The 13,910-nt window shown below is 41.3% G+C and overlaps 1 protein-coding gene across 1 annotated transcript in view; it reads left to right on the forward strand.

Annotated features, from left to right (window-relative positions):
• Positions 1–13,910, forward strand: part of kcnab1a (potassium voltage-gated channel subfamily A regulatory beta subunit 1a) — a 245,506-nt gene that overhangs the window by 94,723 nt on the left and 136,873 nt on the right. Inside the window, exon 2 of the mRNA XM_072572651.1 lies at positions 12,701–12,744. Coding sequence (XP_072428752.1) covers positions 12,701–12,744 — 44 coding nt within the window. The remainder of the gene's footprint in view (positions 1–12,700; positions 12,745–13,910) is intronic.

Genomic DNA, 13,910 nt, shown 5'->3' on the forward strand with positions numbered 1-13,910 from the left:
AATTTTCTCTTCCACATGACCCTCAAAAAACCATGCCATATATTAGGTGGTCCTGCAATTCATAATTATGAAAGGGGACTTAGCAGAGTGTCTGCTTTATAACTTGGTTCAGATCCAAATTTTGAGTTTGGCTTTACTGATATGATTCAATCTTCATCCATCACAAGACATCACACAGACATTGTAAACTGTAGTGCCACAGCTGTCAAAATTCCATACAGGGTTATGTAAAATCTTTATCTTTTAAAATCATCTTGTGAAAAAGCATATGTATTTCCAAGGGGCTGTTAATGTCATTTGATAATAATTTACCACTGTTCTGCCTTGAAGAAGCTCTGTTGAATAAGCAGTCAGCTGTCAGCGTCGCAAAATTTCTGGTGTGGATTAATATATCAGACTTTATATGGAATGATTTCTATAACTGTTTATAACAAATCATCTTTTTGGTTAAATTATGGTGACAGCAATATATCTAATAGAGTCTAAACATGTCGATGAAAGTGTAAAAGCTCTTTTGGAGATACCGTACAAGTAAAAAATATGTAATAAATACTTTTTTGCAGAAAGAAATGTTGTATGATAAGGTTTAATCAAATGTAGCTGAAATTTTAAGAGCTAATATTTGCTTTACTAATCAAAAGTGATAATTAGCTATTTATAAAAATAAAGTATCAGGAATAGTTAGCCAGATTGCATGGGTTGAGGTAGAAAGTATCCTTTAAATGGTAATGCTTGTGGGTGGCATGGTGGCTCAGCAGTTAGCACTGCTGCTGCACAGTGCCAGGAACCCAGGTTCGATTCCAACGTCAGGTGATTATCTGTGTGGAGTTTGCACATTCTCCCTGTGTCTGCATCGGTTTCCTCTGGGTGCTCTGGTTTCTTCCCATAGTCTGAAGATGTGCAGGTTAGGAGAATTGGCTACACTAAATTGCCCCCACACTGCTCAGGGATGTGTAGCTTAGGTGCATTAGTCAGGGTCGATGTAAAGTAATAGGGTAGGGAATGAGTCTGCGTGGGTTATTGTTTGGAGTGGACTTGTTGGGCAAAAGGGCGTATCTCCACACTGTAGGGATTCTTTAAAAGCCTGTATTTTTATTATTTTGCTTCTTCTATGTTGACAGTCCCAGGGACTGAGGATTTCTTTCTTCCACTAAATAAAAACTGAAAGAACTACGGATGCCGTAAATCTGAAACAAAAACAGAAGTTGCTGGAAAAGCTCAGCAGGTCTGGCATCATGTGTGAAGAGGAATCAGAGTTAATGTTTTTGGTCTGATGACCCTCTCTCAGAATTGATGGTAGCCAGGAAAATGTCAGTTTATATGCAGAAGATAGGAGAGGGGAGGGGGTAAGGAATAAATGATAGGCCAGGATAGAACGCAGAGAGAAAGGTGAGTAGTTGGACAGATGAAGGAGTGGATAACGATCTGGCTAGGAGAGTGAATAGCTGTTAATGGAGACCGTTAGTGGCTAACAATAGGTAATGTGTAATTGGAGATTGTGATAACAAAGCCTGGTGTGTGGGGTAGGGGGCTAGGACATGGGGGAGTTCAGGCCCTAAAATTATTGAAATCTATATCGAGTCCGGAGGGGTGCAGGGTCCCCAAGTGGAAAATGAGGTGGTGTTCTTCCAGCTTGCATTGAGGTTCGCTGGAACACAGCAGCAAACCTGAAATAGAGATGACGGCCAGGGAAGAGGGTGGTGTGTTAAAGTGGCAGGCAATTGGAAACTTGGGGTTATTTTTGCAGATGTTGTGCAAAGTGGTCACCCAATCTACGATTCAATTCCCCAATGTAGAGGAGACCATATTGTGAGCAGCAAATGCAGTAGACTAGATTGTGTGAAGTGCAGGTAAAGAGATGCTTCACCTGGAAGGTGTGTTGGGGCCCTTGGATACTGAGGAGAGAGGTGGTAAATGGGCAGGTGTTACACCTTTGGCAGTTGCAGGTGAAGTGTCATAGGATTGTGAGGGGGTATTGGGAGTGAACGAAAATGGACCAGGGTGCTCTAGGGGGAATGGTTCCTGCGATTTGTGGACAAAAGTTCCAGCAAAGCCCAGTTTGAGATGGAAGAACAACACCTCATTTTCTGCTTGTGGACCCAGCAGCCATTCAGACTCAATATCAAGTTCAATAATTTTACGGCCTGAACTTTGCCATGTCCTTGGCCTTGGTATCACATAATCTGTCATTACAGACCATCTATTGTTAACCACTAACAGACTCCATGAACAGCTATTCACCCACCTAATCAGATTGTTGTCCATTCTTTTGTCTGCCAACTGCTCTTCTCTCTCTTTGGGCTCTATCCCCACCTATTGTTTATTCCTTATCCTCTCTCCCACCCTAGCTTCTGCACATAAACCAACATTTTCCTAGCTACCATTAGTTCAGAGAAAGGATCACCAGATCCGAAGTGTTACCTCTGATTTCTCTTCACAGAAGCTGCCAGACCTGCTGAGCTTTTCCGGCAACTTCTGTTTTTGTTTCTATCTTTCACACCTGTTTTCTGGCTCCTGTACTGACTAATCTGTCCAATGCTGGATCAATAAGCCCTGCAACAGGTGGGGTAGGTGATGTGTGCTGAAGCTGATAGGTGGAACGCTTTTGCAAGCTCCTTCTGCTATTTGTGTTTGGTCTCTACGTGGACCTACTGGAGATGCTCAGAAGGATTGCTCCTTCGCGGTTACGTCTTCTCCAAATTGAGTGACCTTGGGCTAGAGAAAGGTGATGGTGATATTGCATTTACTCAGGGAGACTTTGAGGACATCCTTAAAGTGATTCTTCTGCTGACCTAGTGACCTAGTAACTGGTTGCAGTGACAAATTTTAGAACAGAGAGCTTGTAAATCTTCTAGGGAATCTTATATCAGGTATGCCCAATGCAGCTGATTGATTGTAACCAGTGCCTCATTGCTGAGGAAGTTGGCTTGAGAACGAACGCTGACAATGGAACCTATCCTGCCAACAAATTTGCAGAAGTGTAGCTGGTAATATTTCTCAAATTATTTGAGATATCTACTGTATACTATCTATTTCTGTGATGTATACAAGGGGGTTGGTAACACTACTTCCGTGTAGGCCTTAAGCTTAGTTTTCTGGAATACAAAAGTCTGAAGTAACAGCTGTAAGAGTGTCAAACTGATTTTGGGCTGCTATCATGTTGGGTGTGCAATGTACAAACACTCGCAATTTAGGACTAAACGAACATTCTATTTTTAAGAATGAGATTGTTTGTTTACTGCCTTTCAGTAATAGATCTGAAGCAGTAATCTGGAGAAAGCATTGGCTGAATCTTACATAGAATTGACACTTCAAAACAATCAGTTGTCTGGTTAACCCAACTGGACCAGCATGCCCAGCACTGGTGCCATCTTTAAACTGCATTTTGCACTCAGACAGGTACCATCAGGCAGGAGCTGTTCTGCATGTTTCCAGATATTGGCCCCACATAGGCAGACAAGGGAGACTTGGTGCTCCACTTTGGATTCAGGGACCTGGCAGTCCTGGTGGATGGGATACAGAAGAGACGGGACATCTGCAACCTGTAGGACTAGCAGTGGAGGCCATGACACTAGACCATGCCAACTTGGTCCAAGGTTGTGACCTAGGTCAGTGGAGTTTGTGGTATCTGGAGTTACGTACAGCAATGTAGGAAGAAGATCAATGACTTTCTCTAGTTGACCAGTATAACTTAATAGTAAGGTCCTAGGAAGTGTTGCTGAACCAAGAGACCTTGGAGTGCAGGTTCATAGCTCCTTGAAAGTGGAGTCACTGGTAGATAGGATAGTGAAGAAGGCATTTGGTATGCTTTCCTTTATTGGTCAGAGTATTGAGTACAGGAGTTGGGAAGTCATGTTGAGGCTGTACAGGACATTGGTTTGGCCACTGTTGGAATATTGCGTGCAATTCTGGTCTCCTTCCTATCAAAAAGATGTTGTGAAACTTGAAAGGGTTCAGAAAAGATTTATAAGGATGTTGCAAGGGTTGGAGGATTTTAGCTATAGGAGGAGGCTAAACAGGCTGGGGCTGTTTTCCCTGGAGTGTCAGAGGTTGAGGGGTGACCTTATAGAGGTTTACAAGATTGAAGGGCACAGATAGGATAAATAGACAAATTCTTTTCTCTGGGGTCGGGGAGTCCAGAACTAGAGGGTATAGGTTTAGGGTGAGAGTGGAAAGATATAAAAGAGACCTAAGGGGCATCTTTTTCACACAGAGGATGATATGTGTATGGAATGAGCTGCCAGAGTAAGTGGTGGAGGCCAGTACAATTGCAACATTTAAGGGCCATTTGGATGGATATATGAATAGGAAGGGTTTGGAGGGATGTGGGCGGGTACTGGCAGGTGGGACTAGATTGGGTTGGGATATCTAGTCCACGTTGACGGGTTGGACTGAAGGATCTGTTTCCATACTGTACATCTCTATGACTCTATAACTGACACCATTTTTCTTCTGATACTTCACACTCCCTCTACATCTACCATTGTACCCATGTCCCATCAAAGCTCATGCTTTTCACTCTTCCTGTTGTTTACAACATCTTGCTCACTTGCTATCATTCATCTCTACCCTGACAGCGTTAACCCTGCCGGCCCTCTGTGCTGCCAACTCGCTTGAATACCTCATCCCTTGAATGGAAAGTCATAGCTGTGCTACGCAGTTTCATCCTTCCTGGTGAAGGGCTTATGCCTAAAATGTTGATTCTCCTGCTCCTCAGATGTTGCCTGACCGGCTGTGCTTTTCCAGCACCACATTCTCGACTCTGATTTCCAGCATCTGCAGTCCTCACTTTCTCCTACCCTTTTTGAAAAGAGGATCTGACAACTGCCTGTATCGAAGCCTCTTGACCTACTGTGCTGGGAGACTCTGAGTGCAGGCTATCAGACTCTATGACATGACTTAGGCCTGCTGACAATCATTACCAGCTTCCTGGCTTTGAATCTGCTCTAAGTGGCACAACAATAGAGCAGTACTGAGAGTGTGGTATCTCAGGCTGAGTTGCAAGGCACAAAAAGGCAAGACTGAGATGCTGTAAGCATCCAGGTAGGCTCAAAGTGAATGAGTGCTGAGAGAGCAAGTGAGCGGCCTGAGCCCCTGAATGCAAAGTATCCTTGCAACAGCACTACCATGATATTAGCCAATGCAGCCTGAGGTTCAGCACTGAAATGCAGATGCATAGATCTATAAGTGATTCAGAGATAGGCCACCAGAGATTTTAGACAGTGGGACATGTCTGCTGCCAATATCGGTGGAGTGAGGTTCACGTAGCTGGTGCCCATTGAGTCAGCCCTGAGATGTTAATGCATGATGTCCTACATGGAGATCCTTAGGAGCATGTGTTGAGCTGAGGTGGCCAGGTACCTGCTCTGATTTCCATATCAAGTCGTCTAGGCATCCAGTTTACTTGCAGTGGATCGACCATAGAAAGCTGCATATTAATGAGGTGAGATCTGCAGTGATTAAGGTCCTTAAGAAACAATAACCCCGCCTCAATTGACAACTTGCCACTGCCTGGTAGGAATTTCATCTTGATGCTTTGAACCTCACTAAAAGATACAGCAAGTCATTCCCGATGTTGAGAGAGGCCTATCTGATTTGACACGTGCTTCTGCCACATTTCTTGCCATAACTGACATCATTCCAGTCCTGAAAGTTTACTTGTGTTTACTGTCCCAAATAATGTAATGATTTAAAGCAACAACTGACTCCAATGCCTACACCAAACTTTCCATGACCAAGAATGGAATAATTATATGAAGATCATTTTACATCATAATCTCAGTGCATCAGCTACAATAGTATAAAATGTTCCAGTTTCACCCCTTATACCCCATGGTTGCTCTAAAGAGATGCAGTATGCAATCAAATGTGCTGTAAATGCACCATCTCTTTGAACTGAATTGTATAACCCAAATTTCTTTCAACACAGCATTATAATAGACCAAAGATTCACAGAAAATTCAAAATGTTCGTGCAGTATTGTCATTGCTAGAATAAAATATTAGGCAAAATGCTGTATAAAACTTCAACTCAATAATTATGCTGAAGGCAAGAAAAAATACAGCCATTAAAAATTATGAATTGACATTCAAATCTGATCCAAAGATTCACAAAATGATACTGAAGTCAGAGCTCTCATTTTACAAAGATCAATACCAATAATTTCCTTCCATTTCCTCCCTTCATATTGAAGTCCTAAAGATAAGTTTATGAATCAGAAAAAGCTAAGAAGAGCAAGCATCACAGGAAATTAATACCAAGATAATATATCTCACGATACTAGCACTTTTTCTGATTACTTCAGAAGGACAAAGCTGAATTTATTTTTTTCTGTTTTATTCTTATAATTAGAAATTTGATGCAACACCCTATCCCCAGCCTCACTTTACCCGCTAAAACCATAATCATCTTTCCTACAGCATTCCAGTCAGATTTCTGCCCTTGCTACTGTATCTAAAATGGCTTATATCAAAGTCACATTTGACATCCTGTGTGATTGTGCCAAAGGTAATCCATTCCTCCTTATTCTGCTGGATCTTCATGCAGCCTTTAACAATGTTGCCTCTCCTATCCACTTCCACTGCTTCCTCACTGTCATCCACCTGTGCTCACATGGTTCCACACTTCTCTGTCCAAGTGTAACCAAGGAATTGTCTGCAATTCCTGTGCCTTGTATTCTGCACCATTACCTCTTGCATCCCCCATTAGAGATCAATTTCTTCCATCTTCCTATTCCTCACCTACATGCTATCCTTTGACATCATCCAAGAATACATGGTCAGTTTCCACAACTTTGTCAGTTTCTTTTGATGACACCCAGCTCCAAATCACCATCACACCCGATCGACTTCCCATTGTGTTCAGATTTTCAGACTGCTTGTTTTTTGACATTCGGTACTAGATGAGCAGAAATTTCCTTGAATGAAAGGCTAAGCTAATCAAAGCCTTTGTCTTTGATCATCTCAACAAATTTTATACATTTTAATCCAACCCACCCCTCACTGACAACTTCCTAATGCTGTACTGGAAGGCTGGTATTTAAAACGTGAGATGAGATGCCAACCATATTCCTGCCATCACTAAAACAATCTATTTCCACTTTCGTAACATCACCTTGTTCCACCTCTTCCCAAGGTGATCCATGGCTTAAATCTTCATCCAGGTTTTTATTCACTATTCCAAAGCATATCTGGCCTATATTCAACCCTACAGGTCTTTACTGTCATGTCCTGGTTACCCATCATCTCTGTAATCACTGACCTATAACGGCTACCAGTTAAGCAATGCCTTGATTTTAACATTCTCAACTTTGATTTCAAATCCTATACGGCCCTGCCTGTTCAATCTTCTCTTTAATCTTCTCTGCCCCTACAACCATTTCAGATATCTCTACTCCTCCAATTCTGGGCTCTTCAGTATCTTCAATTTCGATTGCTTCATCAAAGGTTTTTCAAGAATTTAGTTGCCAACATGCTAAGCTCTCGCATAACAGTCCTATTATCCTTAACCATCTTCCTCTTAAGATGCTCCCCATTTACATGTTTGTCCAAGGTCATGTGCACTAATCTCTCCTTATGTAACTTGGTAACATTTTAATTAGTTTGTTTTACCGAATTAAAGATATATTGTAAAAACCAGTTGTCATTATTTGTCACTTGTATATCTTGACGCATTTCTAGATCATAAACAGATGTAGTGACCCCTTGCATGTAGGACTCATTATTGATTTTTTTTAAGTTCATGGATTGTCAAGGCCACTATTCATGGCACCCCAACTGCCTTCTTGAACTGCTACTGTCAATGAATTATACATCTTCAGTGTAATTTGATAGGGAGGTCCAGGATTTTTGACATAAGAATGAAAGGTTGATGCCAATATAATTCCAAGTCAGGATGATATGCAACTTGGAGGGAAACTTGAAGGTGATATTTCCTGCATCTACTGTTCTGTGGTTTTTTTCTAAATTGTAATGGTCCAGGGTTTGGAAGGTGCTGTTGAAGAAATGTTGGCAATTTGATGCAGTACATCTTGTGAATGGCATTCACTGTTGTGACAATGCTGTTACTTTAAAAAGGTTATTTTATCCTTGGATTTTTTTTTCAAGAGAGGTCATAAAGGCAGAGGTACCGAAATGTCTACTTTAACAATGGCAGGAGTGGCCAGTTCTCCCGTTTCAGGTTGATTTGTTGCCACAGTGAGAAGCTGCTGCAGTTCAGAGAGAGGTTCCAAGCTTCAGCAGATGATTCCTAGCTGAATTTTCTCTCTGAAATCTCTCCTTCCTGTAAGAACCTGTATTTGAATTTACCTTCTGCCAAGGAGTGTGTTTAGGGATGTTACAAGAATTGGAACAGCTCCTTAGTTGAGTTGCTGTTGTCGAGTCAGTTAAGTTTTCTAATAGTAAAGTTATTCTAAATTCCCTTTTGTTTCTGTTTCAACTCTTGTGTTTAACTAAATTGTTTTGCTCAAAACTGAGTGGTTTGACCAGGTGCACCACACCTGGAATATCCACTCTACAACTATCTTTAAAATAAGAAAATGTTAGAGTTGAGGCTACCTTCTTAAAGTATTTTGATGCGGTCTGGTCTGGTCCAGTCCATAACACTCTTGCTACTGTGCACCTGAGGTGGAAGGAGTGAAGGACTGATTTAACCTAAGCTTAAGCTTCTCATGTGTTGTTGAGCTGCAGTCATCCTGCCAAGTGGATAGGATTGTATTTCTTTAGACTCCTGACTTGGTGGCTTGTAGATGGAGGACAGGCTTTCAGAATCAGGAGATGATTTAGTCATCACAGAATTTCCAACCTTTGATCTACTTTTGTAGCATAGTATATATGTGACTGCTGAAAATGTGTTGCTGGAAAAGCGCAGCAGGTCAGGCAGCATCCAAGGAGTAGGAGAATCCACGCAGGAATGAAGAAGGGCTCATGCCTGAAACGTGGATTCTCCTGCTCCTTGGATACTGCCTGACCTGCTGTGCTTTTCCAGCAACACATTTCCAGCTCTGATCTCCAGCATCTGCAGTCCTCACTTTCTCCTCCTATATATGTGACTGGTCCACTTCAGCTTTTGGTCAATAGCAACCCCCAGCATGTTGATATTAGTGGGATAGTTAATGATGGTAATGCAAAGGGGAGATTGTTAGGTTCTCTCTTGTTGGAGATGGTCATTGCCTGGCACTTTTGTGGCATGAATTTGCTACCTAAGCCTGGATGTTGTCCTTGTTTCACTGTATGCTGGCATGGACAACTTCAGCCTTTGAGAAGTTGCTAATGCGCTGACCATGTCTGAAGACCAGGACCAAGTGAAAGATTGTTTAGTTTTTTTTAGTTGGGGGGTGGAAACATGGCAGGGAGGAGGGGATGTTGTGGGGGTGGGGTAGGAGGGCACCTTGATTTGCATCAGCCATCTCCCAAAGCCCCTGCCCACGCCATCAATGCCCTTAACTACCCAAGATTGGGGCAAATGGAGCCTCCTCCCAATCCAGCATGTTCCTCCGGGTTGGACCAATAAAGCTGGTGGTAGGTTGAGGCCCTTAAGTGGTTGTTAATTGGCAATAGTCTTTATTGCTGCTCAGAAAATCAGTGCTGAGATGGTGGGAAGGGGCTAGGTGTCTCTTTGATGCAAATCCACCAGATTTCTTGCCCTTCTCACCACCTTCCAAACCACTTCCAGGGGAGAAAAGTCCCATCTACTGCCTTTGGGAGGAATATATATAGGACCTCCTTGATTAATAGACTCTCTTCTGCAAGTACTTCAGGTGGTATCTTCATACATGATGTCAGAATCTCAGGATATATCTTTGTTTTGCTCCCTGTTCTTAACTTTTGCTCAACTGCATAGGAGCATTGATATTTGTAAGAAAAAATTCCAAAGTCATTCTGGTTATAAATTCTATAGAAATAACAAAAACCACCTTTCAATCCTGAATACTATGGTATTTTACAAGTCAGTTCCAGACTTTTGGAAGTCTGTAAGTGTACTGTAGTCAGTATTTTCTAATGCTTGTGAAGTTTTCTCAGCTTTGGGACAATAACTCTGGATCAAACACTATTTTGTACAGAAGGTACATATAATTCATTACAATTAACAGATGTCATGATTACATCTGTTTATAAAAACCATTGGCAGCTTATTAAATTTTTAAAATGCTATTAAAACTGCATAGGGTAAAGTGTGATACAGTATGACAAAATTAGCTGACTCAGGAAATATTTTGCATTATAATCGTGTATTTGATTTTAAATTTGCAAATGGAAATCCTGACTACTTGACATGAGATTGAGATTCTTGTATGAACGTGCTGGGAGGCACATGAGCTGGATAAGAAGAACAACTTGCTGTTGTGGTTGTGCCTCTGCCAAACCAGACTGTTGAATTTTAATGAACCTTTCTGCCTTAAAATTGTAGCCTTGACCTTGATACTCCTTTAGACTGAATGAAAGAATTTTTATCACTTCTAGGAGAAAACTCCAAATAAGCAACTAAACTTCACCCTGCCTCCCATTAGTACTTTTTAATGTTACCAGCCAAAGACAAATATGATCACAGTTGCAGAATACTGGATAGGTCTTCACAAAGCCAAGTAAAGATTCACTTTGTGCATTCAACCATATCATTGTTTTCACATGATTTGTACCTTCCTCAACCATAATGTACAATCAATGCAGCACTCTAAAGTCTGTAGCCTGCCACTGCTTTAAATTACAAGTTTTATAGAGTTTAAACTCCATTGCAACAAACTTTATTCATTCACACATTCCAGAAAAACTGGCGTGTGTGCTGCCTTCAAAGCAACCATTCAGAAATCTGGCCTTCTGCTGCCCTATCAGTCTTCTTTCAATCACTACCAAATGATGGAAGGAGTCATTGACCATGCTGTCAAGCAAAACTTGCAGGAAATAATCTGCTCACTGATGCTCAGTTTGGGTTCCGCCAGGGCCACTGAACTCCTGACCTATTACAGTCTTGCTCCAAATTGTTGAACAAAAGATCTGAATTTTCCAGAAGTGAGGTGACAGTGACTATTGTTGACATTGAGGCTGGGTGTGACTGAGCATGGTTACAAGGAGCCCTAGCAAAACTGGAGTCTGTGGGAATCAGGAAAAATCACTCCACTGATTGGAGCCATATCTAACACAAAAGAAGATTGACTTCAAAAATCATGGCAATCTTCTCAGTCCCAGGACATTGCTGCAAGATTCATAAGATCAGAGTTGGAATAGTTACTGATAATTAAGTATGTTCAGCAAATTTTGGCTCCTCAGATCACTGAAGCAGTCCCTGTCCAAATGTAGAAAAACTGGACTGGCCATATAAATACTGGGCTTTTTATACACAAGCAGGTTAGAAGCTAGGAATTATGTGCCATGTAACTCATCTGCTAACTCGCCAAAGTCTGTTTACCTTCTACAAGTCACATGTTGGGAATGTGTTGACATGATCTCTACTCAGATGGATGAGTGCAGCTCCAACAACAATCAAGAAATTTGAAACCGTCCAAAACAAAGCTGCTGCTTACTTGATTGGCACCCATCCCTATTGATATATAGTGGCAGATTCCGATTGATCTTTCAGAAACATCTTCTAAACCTGCAACCTACTCCCTGGAAGGACAAGAGCACGCATGCATGCAAACACCATCAGCTGCAAGATCTTCTCCAAGCTGCTTAATTATCAAAAGTCATGGTTTCCAACACTAGTGGGTTATGCAATCATAGAGTCATACAATTGTGCAGAACAGAAAGAGCCCCATTAAGTCTGTGTTGGCTCTTTCATAAAACAATCCAGTTACAGTCAAGCCCCTGTTTTCTCCAAATATCTCTGCAACTTTTCCACCTTTTAAGTGAAACAATGGCCTGAACTGAGACAACAAGCAGTCACCAGATTCTACATCCGAGAGCGATCATATCATATTATCATGTCAAAATAAGTTTTTGTTCATGGTCAATAGTGCACAGATTTGCAGATAGATGATGTAGATTGAAGTATTGCTTCTGAGCTTCCAGAGGTAAAATATTTTCTAGTCAAGTCACTTCAAACAATAATGTTTACAGATCCAACTAAAACCATTCTTGATGCATCAAGAGTCTCCTCTCGTTATTTGGCTCTATGGGTTCTATGCAACTTTAAGCAGTCTCAATTTCTTATGGATGATGGGGCTACAGTACAAAATGGCTGCTAAATTGACAGTCATTGTTTGAAAAACAATAGTGTTCAATATGGGGAAAGTGAAAAGACTCATCTGGGTGAGAGGGAACTTTGACAATTAAAAGCTTTGTCCTTTCCCAATTTTAGTCCTTGTTTCCTTCATAAAATTTCCCCGTCATTACCTTTCAATTGTATTTCGTTGCTCCTGTTGCATAACCACCTTGATATGCCCTCCATGAACATTAATTTATTGTGAAGCTGTTACTTTTAATTTGCACCCATGCAGATTGTAACAGTGAAAGAAATGAACTCTCATGGGTTTTGTGTACCTTTGGCCTTTGCAGGAGACTGCAGTTTGTAATAATGAAATGCTGACATGGTTTTCTCCAGTCATGATTTGAAAGCTATCTTCTCCCCAGTCCCCAACATAGGATTGAATTCAAAACTGTTTGTTTTTTTCTATTTCAAAATATTCAGAAGATGAATAAAATTGAATTTTTCTTTGCTTTCATGTAAACTAATTTTCCTAACTTTTATTCTCCTTTATTTAAAGGAACCTGGGAAAATCAGGACTTCGAGTATCTTGCTTAGGACTTGGTAAGTAAAGATATTTAGCAATACAATGACATTGTAATAAAATGGGTTTTGCAAGACAGACTTGCTGGTACAGAGCCTTGGTTATGGTGAGTGTGAGGCAGAGAGTCTGGTTGGTGTGTTATTTTCAACCTGCTCTCTGATCTCATCAGGATCAGTACCAATGCTGACATCTCCTAAATTTACTACTTGTACAATTTTTTCATACATATACCACACTATGAACATGAAATATATAAACTCATACTTTTAAATTGCTGTTATATTGTAATCTTGGCAAAGTGCATTTGGCAACACACTGATTTGAAAAGTGGCAGCATACCAACAGTATTTGGTCAAGAGTTGCCACATTGGAATTCAAAAGGCTAAGCTGTGTGTCTCCCCCAAGTGGTTATTCTTCACTGGTGACACAAGCCAGTATCAAATTATGATTTCAAATGATGTGCAAGCTGATCAAAGGGTGGCATGGTGGCACCCTTTAGTACTTTAGATGGAGCAGTTTTTGTCCAATGTGTGTTGGTCAGAGTATTGATGTAGGAGTTGGGAAGTCATGTTGCGGCTGCACAGGACATTGGTTAGGCCTCTTTTGGAATATTATGTTTAATTCTGGTCTCCTTATTGGAAGGATGTTGTGAAACTTGAAAAGGTTCACGAAGGATCTACAAGGATGTTGCCAGGGTCAGAGGATTTGAGCTACAGGGAGAGGTTGAATAGGCTGGGGCTGTTTTCCCTGGAGTGTCAGAGGCTGAGGGGTGACCTTATAGAGATTTATAAAATCATGAGGGGCATGGATAGGATGAATAGACAAAGTCTTTTCCCTGAGGTTGGGGAGTCCAGAACTAGAGGGCATAGGTTTAGGGTGGGAGGGGAAAGACATAAAAGAGACATAAGAGCAACCTCTTCACATAGAGGGTGGGATTGCAACATTTAAAAGGCATTTGGATGGGTATGTGAGTAGGAAGTGTTTGGAGGGATATGGGCCGGGTGCTGGCAGGTGGGACAAGATTGGGTTGGGATTATTGGTCCACATGGACGAGTTGGACTGAAGGGTCTGTTTCCATGCTATATATGTCTGTGACTCTAATAGAAATTCTGTTCATAGCATTATCCTGCTTTAGACTATGCAATTTCGCACGGAGGATTACATCATATTTCCTCTGTGTTCTGTA

This window comes from Chiloscyllium punctatum, chromosome 6 (genome assembly GCF_047496795.1).
Source record: "Chiloscyllium punctatum isolate Juve2018m chromosome 6, sChiPun1.3, whole genome shotgun sequence".
NCBI lineage: Eukaryota > Metazoa > Chordata > Chondrichthyes > Orectolobiformes > Hemiscylliidae > Chiloscyllium > Chiloscyllium punctatum.